Raw genomic sequence first — 23,596 nt, forward strand, 5'->3', positions numbered from 1 at the left:
TGTAGGCTCAACTGGTACAGCGTCTAGATTTTCTGCTGACCGTGGTTGTAACTTAGAAAAGCCTCTTGACCAAATGGAGATGGCTGCTTTTGCTGCTATGGCATGGCTTGCCTGTGCAGTTGTTACTTTTTCATTGGGGTGTGAAACCTTGGTGGGACTGAGCACATGGCGCAGGTGCCTTTGTTGTCTCTCCAGCTGTGGATGCTCCAGCTTCGCCTGCTTAGCAGTATTTAGGGAACCTGCTCTGGGTGAAGTCAGGAGATGGGAGGATGGGGAAGGTGCTGTTCTGGCAGGTGACATTCCATTAGCCCATTTGTCCATACTTGTTTTACTGCACCAGAAAGATGGAGAAGCAAGATAGTTTGTCATCAGGCTTCAGAATATTTACAGCCTTACGGATGAGAAAGTGAGAGGCGCTTAAGGTAGCCCAGGTGCTTTGTGAGGCTACCACAATTCAAGCAAACCTACTATAACCAAATTGTTGCATTTATGCTTGACAGTTCAAGTACATCATAGAACTCATTTGACTGTTTCATTTTTCAGTAGCTTCTTTTCACTTGTCTTGTTACATTGTTGTTTCCTAACAGCCTATCTGAAATGCAAATGAATAGGAATTCAGATGTGTTACCTTGAAATTATAGAGCTCAAGTGCTACAAAAAACGTTTTTTTGGGATATCTACACCTGTTGTTCTCATGTAGACAATTCTGGAAATATATAGTACAAGGCAATTCACATTGCTTGGAGTCAAACTGCATTTTTATTGGACAGGGTATATACTGGTATCTCTGTTTAAAGCAGAGGCAGGTATGACTGGTTAGTTAACAAGACCAGAGAGTCCTGGAGAGAGAATAAAGCTGGCAGATACAAGTGATCTATAAGGACACTCAGTAAGTATCTGGAAAATTGTAACAGGGTTCTCATTTCCTCTGGATATTCAGAGGAAGAGGATCTGCAATGTGGTCTCACTGAACTGTAAGACAAGCAAAAGCCCAAGGTTTCTCACCACAGTGAAAAAGAGGAAAGTGTTTTTAATGCCTGACTTCTTAAAGCTTTCAGAGATTTTTCCATTCCTGTCTTGCTGTTGTTTGAAATGTTCTGGGAAGACTAAAGCTCCTAGTGACAGCTTTCCTGGTGACATTTAGCAAGCATTGCACAACAGACTTCTAACTTAAACTAGGTTGTGTCTTTGCCTGAGAGAGCACACCAATATTGCATACAGGTCTGTGCATGTTTCTACTGAATTGGGAAATAAGCTGGCAAGGTCTATGTACTGCATCCAGCATTCCTTTCACTGAATAGTCACAGTATTCAGGCTGGCCTGTGGTCACAGTCCTAAACAGAAAAGCTAAATGCATCTGTGTTGGCAAGCTGCTACAATGGAAAAGGAGCTCAAAGTTGTGTAACAAATGTAAAATTGAAGTCCCACAAACTTCCAGTGAAATGAAGGTCTTGCTTTTAAGTTACTCAAGAAAATAGTGTCTCCTCCACTGGCTTGAATGGTTACACAAACAGTGTGTTTTATATAATGTAATTTAAGAACATTGGGATTAAAAATAAAAAAGTCTGTTTCTCCAATCTGTGATTAATTAGCCTGTGGGCATTTTCTAAAAGCTATTGTCTTTTAACTATCAATGGATCTCTTCAGTGTATGCAAAGGCAGTCCTGCAGAACACAATGAGCCTGCTTGCACACCAAGGACAACTTCAGAAATTAGTGATGTCCTGAAGGTCAGAGGCACTCTAAGATTAAGCCTGTATTTTGGCTTCTGTTATATCAGGCACATGCTATGTGCAGGAAGAGTAGAGGAAATAACCTACTCCGTTTTGACTAAAATAAAACTGTTTTGATAGTTAGACTGACTTGGCCTGAATTGTCGTGGTGCTGATATGCCCTTTAAGTCCCACTGATTCATTGTTTGGAAAGTAGAGACTGTTACTGTTGTCTTGCATAACAGCTTTGAAGCTTTGGTTTATTCCCTGGCTCTGCTAGATTTCTTGTTTGTTTTGCTCTGTCCATCTACAATTGTCCTTCCTCCTCCTGTCTTTTAAGTATCCTGCAGTAGCTATGCCTCCTGCACCAGGCATCTTTGCCTTTATGTGCGTAGGGGACTTTTATTAAACTAATTTGAGCAAACCGATTCTTCCATGTCCAGATCTTCTGTACCTGTCTTCCTTCCCCAGGCGCTCATCAACAGCCTCTTTATATAAACCAGTGCTGCTGTTTCATGACTGCGAGTCCTGGCAGAACCGAGGTGGAAGCTAAGACATCTCTATGACTGATGGCAAACTAAATGAGAATTTTCAAAGCCCTTCCAGGTCTTGGAGTAAAGCAGTTTTGTTTACTGATCCACTAGAAGACAGAGGATTCTGCTATGTTTCTGGGCAACCCTGGGGAAGTTGGCTGGACTGAACAACTGTTTGCATCCACTTCCTGAATAGGAGGGGCAGTAAGAGAACATCTTGTTTTCCCTTATTCTAGCAGTGATTGACAGTGCTTTTAAAAAAGAGCTGTTTTTTCACTTGCTGAGCACTATTTTATTTTTCAGTGAGGGGAGAGTTGAGAATAACCACTTGAAAAACTGTGGCATAAGCAAATTCAGATACTTCCTCTTGTTCTGGGTTGTTGAATGCCTTATATAAGTTGGTGACGTATGGAACAAAGTTCTGTAACAATTCCATCTGCTTAAGAGAAATATTTGTGTTGCTAGAAGTACTGGTGGCTATCTGTTCAAAGCACTAAGCTTTACAGGAAGCCTGGTAACGTTCTGAGGGTTTAGTTTACCCCTAATTCATTCTTTCATCATGATAAATTAAGGTATATTCTACATGGTCAAATTTATAATCTGGTGTATTGACTTGAAGTTAAAGAACCTTGGCTTCTGTAAATTGTTGTGCTTTTAGCAAGCTGAAAGTAATCGTGCTGATTACAGTATGTGAGAGTCTGACCTTGACTCTTCAGACTCGTAGTTAGATGCAGTTGTAATGCACTTTAACAGTAATGCTCTCTCTACTGGAGTTAATGAAAATTACTGGAAGTCTTGAAAAGACATTGAAAAATTCACCCTGCTGGAGTGAATTACTCCTCTGGAGTAAATGGCAAGAGCCATTATTCTTCCTGTAGTACCTGTTGCATTTAAAACGTAGTCACACTTGGTTATGAAGCACAAGGCTTGACCTGCACTATGCTTTGTGCTGCTAAACTCGATGGCTCTGAATTATTGCTGAAGTTGGCGGTCTGTTGCACTAGATAAGTGGTAGGGTGAAAAACGCCTGTGCTGTTACCTTCCCAAGGGGTCCATCAAACCCCAACAGTTTCCTGGAGAAACAGCAACAATGTCCTGCTCTTGGTGCTCATCACCCTGGAGTTGGCAGCCAGGAGACAGTTGGTTCTCAGAACTGTCTGCTAGCAGCGCAGGCCCTGGCCAAAGTTACCACAAGGTACATGTCCTTTTGCCGCCTGTAAAGAGCTAGACTTCTTGTGTACCCCTTCTCTTCAAATAATTACCCTCTTGGGGCAGTCAGAATTTGGGGCAGTTGTGGCCTGTTGCAGCCTCATACAACTAGGTCTGGAAATATGTGGTGGGAAGTGTTAAGGGGCACAGTCCTCTCTTTTGAGAGACCTGCCAGTCTTTGGCAGAAAATGTTGCTTCTTGCAGCTCTTGGGAGTTGTTCAGGTAGAAAAAGAAGAATTTGATTACAGGTTAGTTTTATTTGATATAGAAGATGTAGCACTGCGTTGAAGGTTGTCATGTGAAAAAGGAGGAGAGAGATTCCTGGGGTGTGGAAGTTAACCTGTGAGTGCAGAGACACAGTTCAGAGTAGGAGGAGTAAAGTTACACTGTAGGTACCTGGTAAGGACTTTGTCCACGTTTGTCCATCCCCTGTTAAATCTTCTTTTAAAGGTAACTTTTTAAAGATATTGTGTTTAGAGAGGGATCATCTATAACACTTGCTGACACCTGTTGAAAAAACCCAAACTGTTAGGTATTTATTCTGGTAGAAACTTTTTTTTCTCCTTTGTCCTGTAAAATTTCCATGTACTTAGGAAAATATAGACAACATTACTGTGGCTATCCAAGTCCAATGCCAGAGTCAGTTGCTAATCATAACCACAGTCTTTTCTTAGTCTTGTTTTTCTGAGCATCATAGCGGAAAACAGATATAAATGAGGATATTGTGCATGGAAGGTTCCCAGTGGAATTGAAAGTTGGCATTCACAGTGTGTGAAATGCTGCAATAAAAAGACACTGACTGCATGCCTGTGTCCGGGTGTCAGACAAAAGCAATAGAGGGAAGCAATGAGCTCAGGTGAGGTTGCACATGGATTTACGTCAGGGGTGTTGTAATAGGGTGTTGTGCTACACAACTCTTCCATTAACAGCCCACGACCCCCTCCATAAAGGCCAGTAGTTAGGTGAGACACCAGCTGCTGAGGACTGCAGAAGAATATTTTAAGTGAATTGATTTTAATCTATCATTTTATTGCTTGGAGTGGTTGAATGTAAAGTGATGTTTATGAAGAGGGAAAAGTATTCTTACGAGTTGATGGGCCTTGAGTCAGCTTTTACAGATAGGCAGGAAATGAAGTTAGAGTTGTAATGATGCATCTGGGGAAATATGTGTCCATTTTGTAATTGTCAAAAAAAGGCAAATGGAATGCGAGATATTATTAGGAAAAGAATGGAGTGACACAAAATTATGACCAGCTCTGTGCCACAATATAAAATCACAGTGCGCACATTCTCATTTCTGTCTTTTATTTTTTTTAATCCCCCTTGTAATTCTTTCATGTAATCTATGTGCATTAATAGGGCTTTTTGTAGAGGACTCTAGAGATTTTTCATTTATGTAATACTCCTACGTATGTCAGGCCATCCATTCCAGTAAACTCTCCAAAAAAGGGACTGCTTCCAAGTCTTATATTTAACGAGATACCTCAGAGAATTACTGCTCTTAATTTAGTTTTATTTATATTCACATTGATAAACTGGGTATGTTCCTTAATGCATTGCACTTAAGTTTTCCAGAAATGAAAAATTTATTGTGCTCTCATAGCTGGGCAAAACAGTTCTGAGTTTCTAAGCTATTCCTGACTGATTTAATGGTTTGTTTCAAAAACAAGAATAAGCCCTTTAGTCAGCTAGGTTATTCAGTAATCTGTAACCTCTGTTAAAAGATTAGAAGGAACATTGGCAGGCACTTGCTGGGAGTTATAGTTGGTGAAAGCGAGCGAAATGCGAGTGAGGTACAGCCCTCAAAAGTAATGCCAAACAAAATGAAATTATTATTTGGCAAGTCATCCAGGCAATATTGAGGAGTCATCGTATTGTCAGTTTATGTCAGAGTACGACATTTTCCCTGTGCTGGCTCTGTGACAGGCAATACCAGTTGGCCAAAACAGTGTGGTGTTGGGAGTTACTGAAGTTCACTGAAGGTGTGTGTGGAGAGAGCGCTCAGCTGCTGGAACTTGCCTCTGTCTTCGGGTGCAGAAGCTCTCTCTTTTTCGGAGTCCTCAATATGAGCTGTGGCCATGACAGTGTTGATGGCTCCTGTGTGAGTAGCAGACCACAGCGTGCAAAACCCATGAGCGATGGCACCCTGCAGTGAGTTCAACTGAAGGGAATTGTTGCGATTAACTTAATGCTGATTGTGGCTCCTGCTGCAAGTTAACTGAGAGGCAGAAACGCGAGGCAGAGGGGCAGGGGGTGGCAGGCAGGACAACAAATCCATACAACAGAGGGGTTGGAGGAGGAATTGCAATTTACCTGGCAGGTGCTTTTGTTAAGCTCAAAATGAGTTCTCACAGTGAACAGATCCACAGCGAGTCTTGTGTCACGTTTCCAGGTGGTTTTGTGTTGATATTCCTTTATCCTCCTTGGAAAGCAGTTTGGTAGCTCTGCTTTTAAAAGTGTTTAACAAATGTAAAGTTAGATTTAAAAATACAATTGTTAAAGATAAAATAAAAATTAAATGAAGGCCAAGATGTTAAAATGCAAATTTATGTTTGAAAAACAGCAAAATTGAGATATGGTATTGCCCCAAAGAGGAAACAAAACTAGTTTTTAACATCTTCCACGCTTTTCCTCAGGACTGGGTGATCTCTTCAAAAAGAGAAAGAAGATTATGTGTTAAATTTGGTATTACATCATAAGCAATTCTCTCCCAGACATCATTTGCATAGGACACTGATACATTGCTAGAGTCTGTACAGGACATAATCCACCCTTTTTTCTTCATGCTTTTGAGTTCTGCTTTGAAGTCTGTCTTGAGGATAGAGACAAAAACGCTCATGTGAAAAAAGTGTGATATATTGGAGGGTGTAAATAGCCCTCACTTTTCTAGGATGTGTTACACAACTCATGAGTTACAGTGATTCCCAGATTTTATCTCCTACCTTCCTAAGGAGGGCTGGAGAGAGATGTTTTCTGTTTCCTTTATAGTGTATGTTGGAGGGCTACTGGCTGCATGTTCACTTAGTGTTGCCATATGTACACATTGCATTTATCTTTATCAAAACAGCAAGGGAAACAAAATGTGGTAGGAAAAGCAGTGGCTTATGGGCAGAGACTGCTGTAAAGCCACGTCTTGTGCTTGATGTGGACAGGGAGCAGCCCTGTGGTGCCTGATGGACACATGGCTTCTTGCTGTGTAGTGGGAATTACTAATCTTTCACAAGAAGGGAGTAATTTGCTATTGAATGGAGGAAGGGAACAAGGGAAACTCGTCAAATATGGTTGCTGTATTCCTGAGCATATAGGTGCTTGGAGAGACCATGTAAAGTCCCCTAAAGCTTTAAGTAAGTGAATTTGTAGATTCTGACAATGTCTCTTGAAATCGTGGCTTTTCATTTTCTGTCAGTGTTGAATAACTTCATGCAGCTTAAACCTGGATATAGGTGCCTTGTATTCAAAGTCCAATTTGAAGGTTGCAGTCACTGTTTTCTTCAAATACACTCTGTGTGTTTGTCTCTCCCTTCATCCATGCTGTTGGGTACTTTTGGCAGCGCTTAAGATGCTTAGCTAAAGAACGGAGGGAGCGCTGCAGGCTTTCAAGCTTGACTGAGACCATAGGTTTTGTATAGCGTGTTTGAAAGATGCAGTTGAAATTGCTTTGTTTTGACTTAGACAATTCATAGATGTGTCTGCTTGTAGCTCATCACTAAGTTTGTAGCATCAAGAAATCCTCTTCCTCTAAAGAGAACAGCCTGCCGTCTTCCTTTAAATGTTTTTTCCTCAAAATTTTGCATTTAATCTCCTGAAACTTCACACACAGTGTCTTCTGGCTTGTTTTCCCTGATGAAAGGTCACCCTTTAGAAAACACAAACCCCCTCCTGGCTGTCAGAACTTCAGGCTTAATTGTGTTGCCTCTCTGGGACTATTGATATGAATTCAGGATTCCCCTGCCCTCTACCCCCAGTATTGTTAGCGCTTCAGTTTGACTTGCTGCCATTTTGGGTTTATTTCTTTCTTTGTGGAATGGGGAAAATAAAAACAAAATGGTGACTTGTAGGAGTAAATTCACCTCCTGAGGAATGTGACAAGCAGAGGAGGGAGTGTGTGAGTACCTCCTGAAAAAAATGTGTGAAAATCTTTTGTGGAGAAAGTTACGGTGTCTGTTTGGGCACTCCTTATCTCCCACTGTTTGTCTCCTGATATTCCTTAATTGGATTATATGCAAATGCTTCAATTTTTTCAGTTGAAATCTTAGGGAATTAATTCTTTTGCATGTTGGGTTTTTTCTGTATGTACTTGAACTGTTAGAACCTTTATGCACCTTCCTGTTTCGCTCCTTGTCTGAAACTTTTTGTTTCTACTGCTTCTCTGAAGATACTGGTTTAGTGTATTTTTTCTGTGCCATGAGGTGTTTCCTTAGCTGAACCATGTATTACTGTCTTTATGCAGGTCCCTGTTTTGCTGAGTTTGTCACTGCGAATAGAAAATTGAGCGGTATTGTGTAGTGACTTGAGTTGTCTGAATAAGTAGAGAACATCTCTCAAGGTCTGTGGAAGAAGCATCTCATCTATTGATCGGTTATTCTCTGAATTCCCTGAGCTGTTTGTGTAGGGCTCAGTTTACTTGTGCATTGAGTTTGTGTGCACTTAAATCTGGTAGCCAATTGAAGATAGTGGCCTTGCAGACTTCAGTTGCCTGCTGCTCCTTGCAGATCATAACATTTCTGTGTTCAGTCTGCAGCACCTTGCTCTGTTCCTTCCTTTCTAGCCAGCCTGCTTCTGAATTAAAAAAAATGAGGGAAAACAGTGTCATTTCACTGAATTTCATTAGTCATTGCTGCTTCCTCTTTGACTACACCTCACCTCTTCATGAACTTCTTGACATCTGCCAGTTTATATTCAAAGTGTCATTCTCTGCCTTTCATGGTTTGAAGCCATCAGGACATTTGTCACGACTCTTCTGCCTGCAGAGGTCAGTTCCCCTCACCTCGCCAGGTTTCAGCTGAGCTTTGGGCACCACTCTGGGATAGAGAAGAGGCCACCTAAACAGGTGGCTGGGGCAGATGTCTTCCACTGGTGATGGGATGTATGTGGTAAATTTCAGACTAACTGGTAATGGGCTTTTTTCATGTAGCTTCTGCAGACCTGCTCTCACAGCAAGCAGGTGACCCTCCTAAAAGCATCAGCAGAAATATTGCTGAGACCTCAGGTAAGTTTTGTTGTGTTATCATTAAGTATGTTATCACTACATCCATGTTGAGACAACATACATAAGTGATGAGAATTCACCAGTTCTCTGTGTGGAGTTATACCTGTTTTCTGGAGCAGGAGATTGATCTTTCTTTTACCTGGACAATGACTTTGTTCTCTTTGGTCTCCTCTGCACTGAAGGGCTGTGTGCCCCTTCCACCATAGAGAGCACCTCCAAATATGTTGAACATTTGCATTTTCAGCTCTGAGAATCTACTTTATCATCCTTTCTTGACTGTTTCCTCTCCTTATTTACGCCATTTAGGGGGCATTCCCACTCAGGAATGCCATCAGCCTTGAAGACATGCACAACATTTCATGTCACCCAGCAGAAGATTTGGTTCTGCTCCTTCCTACTTTATTTCATTGGTGCAGTAATCACTCTGGGTTCAGTCATGGATGATGAACAACATGTTTGTACGCAGTAGTGACTTGCAGTGCTGCTTTTTCTGACTTGCAGAGTAATGAAAAACAAACTCTGCCTACTGCTGACATTAAGATGAGTGCCAATGGGAAAGTAGTCATCCTTCTTTCTGTGCTACCGAAAGGAAAAATTACTTTGCGCGGGCTGGCAGCAAGTTGCTTAGAGAAGTGGACCTGGATTTTAATGCTTCAGTTGGCATGGAAGAAGGTGCAATGCAGTGTTGTGCAATCAGAAGTCAATGAGCAGGAGAAGGGGGAGGAGAGGAATTTGACTGCTTTTGATGGCACTAGCAAATACAATCAGTGGCAGCAATGGGCTACAGATGGGAAGTCTGAAGCACTTGGAGTTGTTTTCAGATGCGTCTGAAAGTTAGCAAGTGGTGCAGTGTGCTTCTGAAAAGCAGAGAGGTGTGAAAACCCCCTGTGTACAGCAACAGTTGCCGCTGGCGAGTGATCCTCTGCCCAGGCACTGGGAGAGGTCTGCACTTCCACACAAGAGGTCAGGGCCTAAGCGTCTGCATAAGGCTTCACGCTTGAACTGGTAGAGAGTAATAAGGACAACTCTAAATCCATAGCTTCGTGGCTTATTAGTTCCTAATTAATCTGAGGTGGCGGGAATGTAATAAAGAATCCCTTCTTTTCTTTGCACAGCTTAATGTAATGCAAATCCATGGTAAGACGCTGTGGAAAATATCCCGCCCCCCCATGAGAAGTGATTTTTTCGAACACTGTCATGGTTGAAAGCACGCTTTCTGGTGCTTGGATGGAATTATAAACCTGTAATAAGAGAAACAGTTAGTTGCTCTTGACTTTCAAAGCTGCATGCAACTGGTAACCTTTAATTTTGTCTCCTTCATCTGCTATGCTCAGTGTGTAACAATACTTTGTTTTCTCCCATTTATTTATGTCATATGCACTAGCTTGTAGAATAATTCACTTTCAAGCATGTCCATCTGCTTTGGCTACATCAAAGAGCTGTTTTGGACTGTTTAAAACTTCTTTTGAAATTTAAGAGCTCGTTTTGATACTTATGGAGAGAGAGTGTGGGAGGACATAACTTGCCTGTAATGCATTGGGATAAGCTCTCCTTTGCTTTTCCATTGCCAATATCTTAGTAACGAAACATGTTGGAGTTCACGTACTGCACAAAGTGCAACAGTCATGTACATTCTCAAACCCAGAGTACAGCAAATGTGATTAAAAAAATGTGTTCCTATTTGTTTTTTACTCCATATGGGTTTTCATTTGTTTGTGTTTCACAAAGTCCCTTGCTTGTGAAGATTTGCTCATGGTTCTTATTTTATTTCCACAGTTTGCAACTTCATGTCTCATGAAAAGTGCCTCAAGAATGTCAAGATACCATGCTCATGTATTGCTCCCAGCCTTGTAAGGGTGAGTAAGCTCACAGTGGCTTGTCTCTTTCTTTGGATAATAGCCGAAATTTATCACAAATGAACATGATGTAGTATAGCAGTGGGATTTTATCGTAATGCATAAATTGTGTTAGTAATCACTGAGGCTTTTATAGTTGCTCAAAGCCAAAGCTACACTTCCTTTGAAAAGTCCCTGCTATGGGGAGCTGTAGATAGCCTGTCTTTGAAGACCAGTTATTTGCTTTGTTTAAATATTACTAGGTGTTCTTACTGTGTGTCCTTACCTGGAAGTCTCACAATAATGAACTGGAGAGACTGATTGATATCAGTGCTCTCCGAAAACCATACCATGTGTCATAAAAACAAACTATGCACATCAGCAATTTTTTTTTACAGAAGTTACATATTACTGGGAAGACACTGTAGCTTCTCTGCCTAAAAAAAGACTACATTTGTCTTCTGTTGATTGCTGCATCCTAAATAAAGTCATTGCATTAAAAGCAGAGGATTTCAAAGCCAAAAAAAGAGGGCAGGACTTCAACTGATGGTAGTTCTTCAAAATTTATTTTGGTAATTAATAAAGTACTTGTCTTCACATGGCATGTGACTATCTCCTGTAAGACTTCATGCTTAAGACGTTGCTTCTAAAGGGTGTAAAAGATGAATCAACTTTACAGAAGATAATAGGATGCAACTAAGATATTAAGAAGCTAAATTGAAGAGAAAACAAAGTGTATTATTCACTTGGGAAAGGATGATAGAAGAGGAACAGATAGGAAGAAGGTCATGAGAAGCTTACTAGAGAAGTAGTAAAACACTGCAAACACCTTAAGGAGCCGTATGCAAAAGTCAGATGAGACATGGCTGTAAAATCAGTCATGTGCATTACAGACCTTGCAGACCAAAAGCATTTATGGGAATCCATTGTGTAGACCTGTGAAGGGGAGCTGATTCCCTTCTTTGTGTCCTAAAACATTTTCCATGTTCCTTTATATTGTGGAAGCCTGTGCAGGAGCCAAGAAAGTTTAAGCAATATATAGCTTGGGTTATAGGAATTGAACAGAGAAAAATTACCCATCTGTTTTTCTGAAATATGCTTTGTCTAGATAGTAATGCTGCAGGCTTTGCCAACGTGCTGCTTCTTCCTTACGTGATTTTCAACTTGAGAGGTGTACCTTAGGCATCAAAAAGGTTGACATAGAAAGTTGCCAGTGAAATAGTAAGAAATACTGCTGTAAGTCTTAGTCGTTGTAGCATGAGAAAAGGAGTAATCAGTCAGATGATACAGGTGTCTTTGTAAGCGCCTTTGGGGTGATTGGCAAAAATCCAACTGGAAAACAGGGATTTAATTCAGAGGGTCAGAGTTATAATAATTTCTGACTGCTTCTTTTTTGGATTTGCTCTAAATTTAATTCACTGTTCAAAATAGTATTTATTCCTTTGCTTTTATATGGTAAAAGTCCTACATTTAAACTTACTAATGTTTCCATTTGCATCAGTTGTAGATGTCAGTGTAACTTTTTTTGCTCTTTTGTCAGTCCCCATAATCTACCTCCCTCAAAACATAAAATTTATCTTATGATCTTATGTGTAAATGTTAAGCCTGAATTTTACTGCACAGCAAGGATGGCTATTTGGGTGACATTGTCAGTCCTTGAAACTGTCTGCAGTTCAGTGTTGCTGTATTTAGCTGCAAAGAGCCTTTTGTGTTATCTGTCTTGAGCTATAACGATTATGTTTTGAAAATTCTGGATTGTACTTTTCGTTCTGGACAGTCTTGTCCTCCTTGACGTGGCCATCCAAGTTGCATTAATCCTGGTCTGCTTTACAAGTGACGTCCACCATGTGGGAGATATCATTTTGCATGCAAGCTCTGTCAAACCAAACACTGAACTTGGCATTTGCTTAAAAAACATAACAGAGCAAAAACCAAATGACAATCATTTATACAATTTGTGGAAAATTTATTTGCTTAATCTCTCTTTTCAGTTTATTTATTATTTATTTATTAAAAGGTCTGACGTAGGAGGGAACACTGGCAGGATTTTTTTTTTTATAGTTCCTTCAGCTATGTCAATATTCAGTGTATTACAGAAATGGAATTTTTTTTTTTAAATTGCCTGGATTTCATTTAGAGAAGATGGCAATTGTTGAAGCTCATCTGAGTGTCTGTCATTTGATACTAAGTCAACCCAGCAGCAAATAATTTTTCAGCAGATGTTTTGTGGAAGCTTTTATTCCTGACAGTAGGGTTTCCTTCCCAGGGTCAAGTGAAGGCCCACAGAGTCATAAGCATGTTACAACTGCATCCAGTCTCAGATCACTCTTGAGGAATTCGTTCTTAAGGCTACCCTAGGAACTTTTTGCACTGGTGTAAATCACTGTCACCTGCATTTGGTATTCCAGGTCATGATGTTTCAAAACAAACCTTCACAGATAGGTTTTCTGAACAAGTTTGCAGTGGATATGATTTGTTCCACTGGTAAGGTCTCAGAAACTTTTCCAAATTCAAACCCTCTCTTTCCTACGTTCCCATAAGTATTTGCCTACTCTGTGGTACATGTTTAAATAAAAAGGGGGGAACGGGACAAAAAAAAATCCACCCTCAAATGCCCAAACAAAACAAAATAACAGTAAAAATAAGACCTCTTTGGGTGTGAAATGTAAAGTTTTAGTTTCCCTTATTAGCTTGGAATTGAAGCTGTATTGCAAGTTTTTAACCTCTTAGATTTGCTGTAGAACAATGTGTGTGTTTTGTATATAACTGCTCTTTGAAAACTAAATTGAAATAAGATCATATGAAAAATGGTATTTTATTGAAGTTAAGTATTTGCTATGCTTGTTTTTCCTTATTGGTGCGTTGGTGCATTGCTGGTATCATTGCTAATGATTTCCTAAGTATTTCCATTTTAAGAAGAGTTTATGGACTGCTCACGAGACTTCCTTGTGTGCTTTTATTCTTAAAGCCAGGTTGACTATAATGGAAAAATGATAGTCTGGGTCATTATCTTCTCCTGAAGCTTTTTATGCTAAAAATAAGACTTTTCCTTTGTAAGGAAAGCCGCTGCATTTGTGGGCTGTGATAGTGAATGGGAAGGTCGTGGTGCTTGCAGGGCAGTCTACTCTTTTCCTTGCCTGCTGACCTGAGTCTCTCCCTCTGGTTGCTGAATTCAGCTGTGGGTAGGGTGGTTATTTGGGTCAGTTCCTAGCGAACTGAAAGTAGATCTTTCTAGCAGAGCCTGTAGTGGTAGGACAAGGTGGGGTAATGGTTTTAAACTAAAAGGGGGATAGATTCAGATTAGATTTAAGGAAGAAATTTTTTACTATAAGTGTCGTGAAATGATGGCTCAGTTTGCCTAGAGAGGTGGTAGATGGTCCATCCCTGGAAGTGCTTAAGGCCAGTTTGCATGGGGCTCTGAACATCCGGATCTAGTTAAGATGTCTCTCCTCACTGCAGGGGCGTTTGGACTTAGTGGCCTTTAAAGGCCCCTTCCAGCCCCAACCATTTCACAGTTCTGTGATTTTACCTGGGCGCTTGCTGGATAGCGCTGACCACCTTCTAGCAAGAAGGTCTGTCTCTAGTTCTCCAACACTTGACTCATGCTTGTGTTGTTTCAGCAAGGCAGTAGCTTGGAGTCAAACAGCCACAAGGCATAATATTGAATCCAAATGAAGTTTAAAACTGGTAATCTTGGCACTGCACTGATATTTCCTCCTTTTCCTCCCTGAAGAGGAACCTCAGAGTTAAAGGGAGGGGTTAAACCCTTCCCTCGGGGTTAAAGGGAAGGAAGGGCTAGCACCTCCTAAGTTCATAAACTCAGGAGAGCTTATTATGCTCTATTGAAACTTGATGCAAGCTGCCTGGGAGCCTGTAAAGCTCTATTAGTGACTCCTCAGTTTCAGAAGCATTGTGGAATATCACAGTGTTGTTTTTTTTAACTCTTTGTCTTGATAAAAGGAGATGGACATTGATATCCTCTGTAGCAGTAAAAGCAAGAAGTGACTGACTTTTACATGTCATTTTTTCTTTCCAGTACAAAAAATACTAGTCCAAGCAACTCTTAGTTGCAGTGGAAAGCTTTTATGTAAGTCTTACTTTTGAGTAGAAGTATCATATATTCCTGGTTTGAAATTATATAGTTCCCATTCAAAGGGTCCTTGAGAGTTTAGAGTAGATAAGGCCAAATGTCCTATCACAGAGATCTGTAGGACAGAGAAAAATAATCCTGGATATGGTGAGATTGTGTATGAATATGTGCATTATTCCCTTGCATTAGCCCCAATTAATATTTTGATAACTAAGTAATTGGTTTTCTTGTCTCTCCTGTTCTGTGGTATGTTGGGACACCATTTAACCTTGTATTCTTATCTCACTTCAGAACTACCATACAGAATGTGTACTTAAGTTGCCTTTAAACACCAATTGATATATCAAGGGCTCAGAGGAAGAATGTCAGTTTGAACACAACTGATAGGCATTGTCCCTAAAAGGAGAAAAAAATAGGGAGAGCATTCAAGAGCAAACAGTGTGTTCAAGTTGCAGAAATATTTTGCTTCTAAATCAGAGAGGTTTCAAACAAATAAAAGGGCTCTTTGTGATTACTGAGTAACAAGGAAGTAATTGAAAATATGTCAATACTGGGAAAAGTTGAATCACAAAGTTGATAGCTTCTCTCAGAGAGGATATAGTCTAGAATATTAACCTGGACAGAACAGTCATGGGGTGTAGTCAGGTGTGATCACCCTATCTACCTCCCTAGAGCAAAGGTTTATGTGTTGGAGTGAACATTAGAAACTTTAGATAGGGAAGTACTTTTGCATTGAAACATCAGAATCCCTACATGTTTTTGTTTCAGGAACACCATTTTAATTGTTACTAGCAAATTATTTTTGGTCCTGTGTTAAAGCAGTCTTGGTGAATGACCCCATGCAACTACCCTTCTGGGCATTTAAAGAAGATGGTTGTTTCCAAGCTCCTTGTGCTTATCCTTAAAATGCGACAGCATTTTCGAACTGAAAACTAGTGACCTCGAGTTAAATTCCTTTTACTCAGTCTCTAGAGGCTGTTGTTGAGAGTGTTTGTATACTTCTTTCTGTGTACCTTTCCTGTTTGGAAGCTGTTCAGCTCCACACTACTTCAGGTCCTGCTGACCTGCTTTCTCACTCTCTCTGGTGTGTGTTACAAAGTCACGCCAAGTGCAAGTCACCCTGATGTGATGGGGAAGAAGATACATGGGCAAAATAATATCTAGATGTAGGACTAAAAAAAGTTTTTAGTAGGTAGTTCTTTTTTTAGACTGCCCAAGACAGCAGCTGTCACTTTGGCGTTTGGTATACCTGTATTTCTCTCATTCCCCTTTGAGCCTGGAAGTTTTTGCCTTAGAATTTGAACTAAAACTTCCTTCTGCTTGAGCTGGTAGAAAAGAAACTGCTGCTGGGTGAAAAACAGGCCTTCCTGGAGCCGTATTTTTTCCCTTACTGGAGTATCCTGAAGGCTGCAGATCAGTAAGATGACCTGGCCTGACTCTACCCACAAATCAGAGGGTGTGGATGGTAGCTGGGCTGCTCTGTACACAGTGATTCCGCCTTAGTGGCAGGGCACTTAAATTCATGATAAACTGTTGGCCATATGTTTGATACCCTGTGGCCTTTCAGGATAAGGAACAACTTTAAATGGTACTACCAAAACAAAACAATTCTATCCTTTCTTTTTCTTCCAAAGTTTGGATGTTAAGAGCAGTTTGTTGCTGTTCTTTTCTTATGATGCAGAATGGCCATTCATTTGCACAGGTTGCACTGAAGGAGTTAGAATTTAAGTTTTAGGTTTCTATAGGATCAAATTTTATTACAGATTGATAGGAACTTTTACAGAAATGTGTTACATTTTCTAATGCCTTGCATTTCTTAACAGAGGGCAGGAAACAGAACAGGAACTAGGAGTATCTTGTCCATGAGTGCAGAGTCATTCTGGAGGTTATGGCAGAGTGTTCCATTATACTTTCTGTTGATGTGCTTCGGATCAATATTGCAAGGGCACTTAGATGTCATTTAATGGTATTACTAGTAGAAATTTTCTCTATTTTTCTGTGGAAATTGATTTTAGTGGTTTTCATAAGGTAATTTAAGTAGTTGTGTTGCAAAAATGGTTTTAAACTCTCATAAATTATTAACTTTTTCTCTGTAGGCCACCTTATGTCTCTGTACTTTCCTGCACTTATACAGGTGGATATAAACTAAGGAATAATATGTAACATTTCGTATTCTGACATGCTGCCTCACTGGCTTTCCCAGTCTCAGTTTTGATTTCTTTTTTTTCCCCCTAATGTATTGGGTGCTTGGAACTTGTTCAGCAACAGAAAATATTGAGAGAAGCATTATGTAATTGATGTGTTCGTTGTGTTGTACTTGCTCTTACTTTTTCTCTCTTTCTGTCTTATTCTTATCCCATTTTCCATCGGACTCTGCAGCGGTTTAAAAACTGTCACTTCTAAGGCAAGTTAATAATAACACATATAATAAACAAAGATTCTTTGACTTGTTTCATAAAGGAAGAAGTTGAAGAAACAAATTTTTTCCTTTTTTTTCTCCTTTCTCTCCCCCCACCTACCTTAAAATTTCAATCAGCAAATTTTTCCCTTCTTTTTGGCAATGACTTGAGACTTCGGAGGATTGTCACTGTGGTCTGAACAACTGCAGAATTTAGACTTGGTCTTCTTCCTTTGAGTTTTCTAGATAAGTACAATCAGACCCTGAATAAGTTTGACTTCTGTCAGGCTCATGGCCAGCAAAAAAGAGTCCCCTATGTTTCAAACACAGGTTGTTGAAGGGGTTGGTTCCTCATTCTGGGTGTCCAACACAGTTTGTGCACCAATTCAGAGCTAAAGGAGGTCTCCTCTGTGTCTGATTTCAAGGGGAATTCTGCCTTGGGGACATCTGGCTCCACTGTGCCTGGGGCTGTGGCAGGGGTAGGGCGGGCACATGACTTAAAGGTGACACTTGAAACCTGAAGACACGTTGGGATGTGCAGAAAAGCTTACTGGAAAAAAATCCCAAAAGGGCTTTTCAGTACTCCTTGCAATTGCAGTGTCTGGCTGAGATTGTGCTCACAAAGCTGTTCTCATCATCTCTTTCTGCACATCAATTCATTTTGTAGGGTGAATTTCGTGGAACTAGCCTTCTCCTACCAAACCTTAATTTTTGGAGCAGCTAGAGCAAGAATGCAACTCTGACACTACCTCCACATTAGCTGAGCCAGACAACTTGTATATTACTCTACAGAAAGGTTTGGTTTTTTCCTCTCTTGAAGAAGTAAGATGAAAGTGCAAGGAGAGTGGGCAGGGATTATGAGCCTTGAGCTTAATCTGAGATAGTTAAATTGAAGTTCCCCAGGCTCTCCAGAATATTTTTTTCTCACCAAGAACATTCTTTTTTTTATTATTCTTTTTGTAAACATGCATTGTATGACTAGAGAATTCTGATTTAAAAAAACAAAAATAGTGCAAATCAACTATGTACTTTATGTCAGTTAGAGCTGGAGGGCTGCAGAGAATGATGGGGGTAGGATATGGACCCACAAGAAGGATTTGTCTGTGTTTTTAAAACCTAAACTTGTACGTTAGGTTAAGAATTAAAGCTTTTGGAGGCAATGATGTTTTTTGATATATCATATTGCAGATACTGATAGGAAATCCTTTTGGTAGGCTAGCTGGCAGCCCAGCCTGGTGTGGAGCTTGAGATCTGGAAAGGCAGTTCCCTGATCAGTCAGGGACCAAGAATTGCTTCAGACAACACGGTCTGCTGAGGCAGTGAGTTGGTGACTCTCTTTCACTGGTCAGATGCTGTGCATGATCTTGTTCATGTTGGATAACACAGGCATATTTTGTACCTCTCTTTATCCTCCTTTATTTCCCAAGGCTTAATTCTGAGGAGGACTGGAGGAACTGCATGCTTTGCAGTTTGGGGGTTACTGATTTTTCTTAGTCAAACTTCCAGCAATGTTCTTTCCTCCTTGTATTTCATCTGGCAAAACTTTATCTCACTGCTTTCTTTGTGCCTGCTTGAAATATAGGATTGTTTAGTGTCACTGTCCCTACGCTTTTGGAGGCAGAAATACACATGGGAATATTAGACCTTTATAACTGGAAGTGACTCCCTGGGGTCATCAAATCATGTGTCAGATTTGCTACTAGTGGTTCTCAGGAAAACCCTAATATAGTAGAAAAATTCAAATTCTGCTGAATAACTTTGGAGGCTTGTTTTAATGTCCATCTGGGAAGAAAAGAAGCTGTCTGTGACTACGTGTATCTCTAGTCATTATTTCCAACTTTTTACCAGAAATGATAAATTTCATGTCATGCCTAAATAATAATTTGTCAGCTTTTACTGGAAATATTTATATTTTTTTTGGTGATGCAAGAACTAGAAGACAAGTCTGATGTGTTTGTCATAGCAAGAAGGGCCTGTGAGATGTGTAATACTAAATACCTAAATCATGGCAACCTCCTATGGAACTCATTTGGATTCTAGGGCTTTAAACATACCATTAGGTTCCATCCTTCTAATGTGAATGTCAGTTTAACAAAGCTGTGCATCTTGTAGGAAGAGGTCTCTAGAACAATTCTAAAGCTTAAGGATGTTTCGTAGTCTTCATTTTTCTTCTCTTCTTCTGTAGTTCTTTTGGTACTGTCATCTTCATTATTAATCACTAAGCAAGAAAAAAACCCTGCATTTTCAGATAAGTGAAATACTTTTGCTAAAGCTATTGATAAAGCTCTTGCAAGAGGGTATTGTAATGTGTCATCTTGCACCTACAGTCAACAGGAACCTCTGTATGGATGTACTTAGGAGATGGATCTCTGTACCATTCAGCCTTTGGAGTTTTGGATGGGGTGGGGCAAGACTAATCAGTGCCTTTGTCCTGACCAGCCAGTTGGCTGGGCTGTACTGGGAGAAGAGGTGGAAGGCATGTGGAGAGTACTGAGCCATGGCAACACTGAGATTTTAAAAACTGTCTTGAGTGTGCCTTTAGGGTATTTTGTTTGCCATTGCAACTGTTACTCTTTAATTGTCCTTGATTCAATTAAGAATACTTAGGAGAAGAAATGTGTTTGCAGGTAAGTCCCAAAGGAAGCCTTTTGGTTCATGTTGCTGTGAATCATCAAGAAGCTGATCAGCACTGAAAAATATATACAACACATATTAATTCCCAAGGATTTAAAAAACAGTTAAGGTATTTAAAATATATTTTAAGTATGATTTCTTTTAAAGGATGATTTGCCTGTGCATTTATTCTTGTGCTTAGTTAAGTCTATATTGTATATACTGCCCCATGTTGCAAGATAAAGCAGCTTCTGTGAATTTTACTGACACTTCGGAAGTTGAAGTTGATGATGTCTTATGTATTCTTCACTGGCAGGTTCCAGTTGCACACTGTTTTGGGCCTCCAGGACATTACAAAAGAAAGTTTTGCACTGTGTGCAGGAAGTCACTGGAGTCACCTGCCTTTCGATGTGAAGGTAACTTAAACCCTCCTTGTACAGCCGTCTGTGTGTTCTCCAGTGACAGTGCGCTTTCCTTACACTGCATGCCTCGAAGGGTGTGTGGGTGTACACACACATGCTCTTGCAGCATTTGAGAAGTTTCTGGTTTGTTTATTATCTGTTCACTGATCGTGAAAATTTCAGATTAAGGAATAATAAATAAATCACCTTGAATAAAGCACGAACTCTGTCAAACCTATACACTCTTTTCATCTTTCCTCCAAATAAGTCTGTGGTGGTGCTGGTGTGCAATGAATCCATACCTGAGATGTGCAAAGGATGAGAAGCTATTATGACAAAAGACTTGTTCTGTTGAGGTAATTTATTTCTGTTTCCAGTGGAAGCTTTTGATACAGGGAATCATCAGGTATTCATGTTTCTAGAAAAGAATGTAGAATTTCCTGTGTTACTAGTTTCAAATATCTGTTACTTATAATGAGGATGAGATACCTTCAATGGAAAGATATTTGAAAATATTATTTGTCAAAATAGTACTGCTCTGAGTGTTCTGACATGGATTCTCTGAAAAAACAGTAATTAAAGAAATCACCCAAACGCCAGAATTTTTATTTGAAATATGTATTGGCATGAGTACTTGACTGATTTTTGATGTAGGGTAGCTCCTTAGTTCTCTCTTGTCTCCTTTGTCTTAAATGTCTATTAGTTGTTCTTCGGTTGATGTTGTGAGGTTAAATAGAATTTAGTATTTTAAAGGAATATTACCTGTGAACTGTTTAAAAAAAAAAAAAAGTCTAATCAGTGAAGAACCAATTCTGCAGGGGATTGAAGTGCTTTCAAAATAGCTGTTATGCTAAAGATAATGTCTTATTTAATATGGTTTTATCTGTAGGGGGAACATTCCTCTTTGATCAGGGTATTTAGACTTATAATGGTGCAGTATTTCTGTTTCTGCTTTTGTCTGCTGAGTTGCATAATGAAACCAAACTATGTTCTTCTGACTAGTGGGAACTTGTCACTTAATATAGTTACCACAGTGAGTTGGATGGTTTGGTGGAATGGTCAAAGAGATACAGAGAATTTTCTGGTCATCTGTCTTAATAAACTTGTGTGGCATGAGATAGAAAATTTGAAAAATTTTGCCAGCTATACCCTCTTAACTGTTGAAAATAGCTTCCGTTTAGTGAGCAGTTTTAGTTCAAGCTTTCTAAATTTTTCTTTTAAGTTCTTGCTTTCTCAATTCTGCTGTATTAGGATTGTATCCATTTGTCATGGTTTAACCCCAGCTGGTAACCAAGTCCCACACAGATGCTCACTCACTCCCCCACCAGCAGGATCAGGGAGGGAGTCAGAAGGGTAACAGCTAGAGAGCAAATGGGATGAGATAAAGCCAGATTAACAAGGAAAGCAAAAGCCACACACACAAGCAAAGCAGAACAAGGAATTAATTCACTGCTTCCCATGGGCAGGCAGGTGTTTATCCATCTCCAGGAGAGCAGGGCCCCATCAAGTGTAACGGTTACTGGGTTCATTCTGAATTGTGTTCCTCAAATATATTAAACAGTTTTCTTATTTTGTGTGGTGTGACTTGTTTTGTATTCCTTTTTCCAAATACCAGCAAGGCTACAACTTGTTTCTCTGATGCTTTTCTAAAATGTAACTTAAAAGGGGCAGTTGAAGTTCATAAAATGAACAAGATTCTTCCTTTACTCCTCAAAATGCTTTTAGAATTTGTTTTAGAAGTCAACTGTTTTGAGCTGTAGAACTTTTAAATCCAGATGAGGAAGCTGAACTTTCTTCCAGTTTTTTGCTTACTTCTAATGACTTAGCTTAACATTACAAGTCTACTGTTGGTTGTGATGTTCTCATCTGATACTGAAATTAAGAACTTTTCCTGGACTCTTAATCATAATTAAGAAAAAACAAATTTTCCTGAGAGGAAATTGAAAGTTTTCAGGCAAGTATTAAATGCTGAGGGTGCACAGGGGGTCGTCTGTTCTCAGAAATGAGCATTCATGTGTATTAACCCCTGGTGAGATAAGTGCATGCAGTTCATTGGCAAAAATTACAATAGTTGCACTCCAAATTCTGCTGATTTGGAATTACTAATTGCTTTGGATAGCTATTTTACCAGAATTCTGGTATCAGTTGAACTTGGACTCATGATGGTGAGAGTCGCTCTCCCTTTTCTTTCTGAGAAGGGCTAGAAAGTAAGGAAGATAAATAGGAGTAACCCAAACATTTTTGTAGTGTTGAATCCTTTACAAAAGTTTCTTATTAAGCATTGACCAGGAGCAGCAGATTTACTGAAGAAGGAGGCAGCTAACATTTTAAACATTCTTCTTCCAAGTTTATGTATCTGAAATTAATCAGCTTGGGTTTTTTGGCAATCATAGAGAAATCCACTTTCCTGACTAGCTTGAACAGAAGATCATAATTCTTTTATGAGTTAAAGAACTATGGAAGGGCTGATAAAGATGAATTTTTGTTTTTGTAGGGCCTCTGATTTGAATTTATCTTTTCATTCAAAAACTTCATCTTTCCCATAGCAGGATAGCTGGGGAAGGGATTAACTCCTGAGACATTCTTGCCATTCATGTGAACACATTTCTTGTTAGTTCTGAGTTCAGGTTGGTGTTAGGAGCAACAGATGTGAATTAAACTAAGGGTAAAAACCCCTCTGTCTTCTTACAGAGCATAGCAAAGGAAAGAGTATGCCTGAGCTAGCAAAATTAACAACAAAAACCCCAATGCTTTTGTTAGTTCCTTGAAGCTGTAACTTGGTCTACAGATACTTTTATCATTACCAAGGATATGACTCAAAGCATCTAGCTTGCCTGCTAGTTGAACTGGCAAAATGGTAAAATATTCCTGTTATATCTAACGGGAATATATGGAGAAATGTGAGTGAAGGAGGGACTGTCACAGCTTATATAGAAGTTCCTGAGTGCAGCGAGGACACACAATATGGGCAGCTGTACATGAAAGTTTGTGGTTGACTTGGGCAAGAGTCTTCTTTGTGTGGTGGTAGATTATGATCTTCTGTGGTCTTAGAAAAAGGCAGTATTAGTTGTGATCACCTTTTCTAGAGTCCAGAGAGTGATTTCAAAATAACGTATTATTCTCTATTTTGTTTAATACTGTTTTCAAGGTATTTTCAGATAATGTAGTTAATGTGTGGAGTTGCTGTCTTCCAATCTTCAGGTTACAGTTTTCATGTTTTTTTAATATACTTGGAGAAATAACCTGTTTGACCAGAATAGAAAAATATTTTAAGAATTTGATGCTTGTCTCTTGCTTTCATTTACTTAATGAAAAATCAGATGCCTTCCCTGAACACTTGTATACACAAGTATTTACAAATCAGCTACAGGAGAATCTTTTTTATCCATCTCTGTCTGTGAGGTCCATGAAGAACCTTCCTAACTCTGGCAGTAACGAAGCTTTGTATTGAGATCTTTTAGTAGTATTTTTTTAGTAAGTCGTCCTTTGCAGCACAGCTGCAGATTCTTTTATTTCACATATGATATTTCCAGTCAGCTTTTAGATAATGAAATTATTTTAAAACCAAAACTTGCCTAAACCTTTATAAGGTTCTCT

The 23,596-nt window shown here is 39.6% G+C and overlaps 1 protein-coding gene across 1 annotated transcript in view; it reads left to right on the forward strand.

Annotated features, from left to right (window-relative positions):
- DGKQ (diacylglycerol kinase theta) overlaps positions 1-23,596 on the forward strand; it is an 88,553-nt gene that overhangs the window by 16,558 nt on the left and 48,399 nt on the right. The window contains exons 4-5 of the mRNA XM_027663692.1: positions 10,439-10,518; positions 19,915-20,014. Coding sequence (XP_027519493.1) covers positions 10,439-10,518; positions 19,915-20,014 — 180 coding nt within the window. The remainder of the gene's footprint in view (positions 1-10,438; positions 10,519-19,914; positions 20,015-23,596) is intronic.

The sequence above is a fragment of the Corapipo altera genome, unplaced genomic scaffold (assembly GCF_003945725.1).
Source record: "Corapipo altera isolate COAL_440 unplaced genomic scaffold, ASM394572v1 61129, whole genome shotgun sequence".
Lineage (NCBI taxonomy): Eukaryota > Metazoa > Chordata > Aves > Passeriformes > Pipridae > Corapipo > Corapipo altera.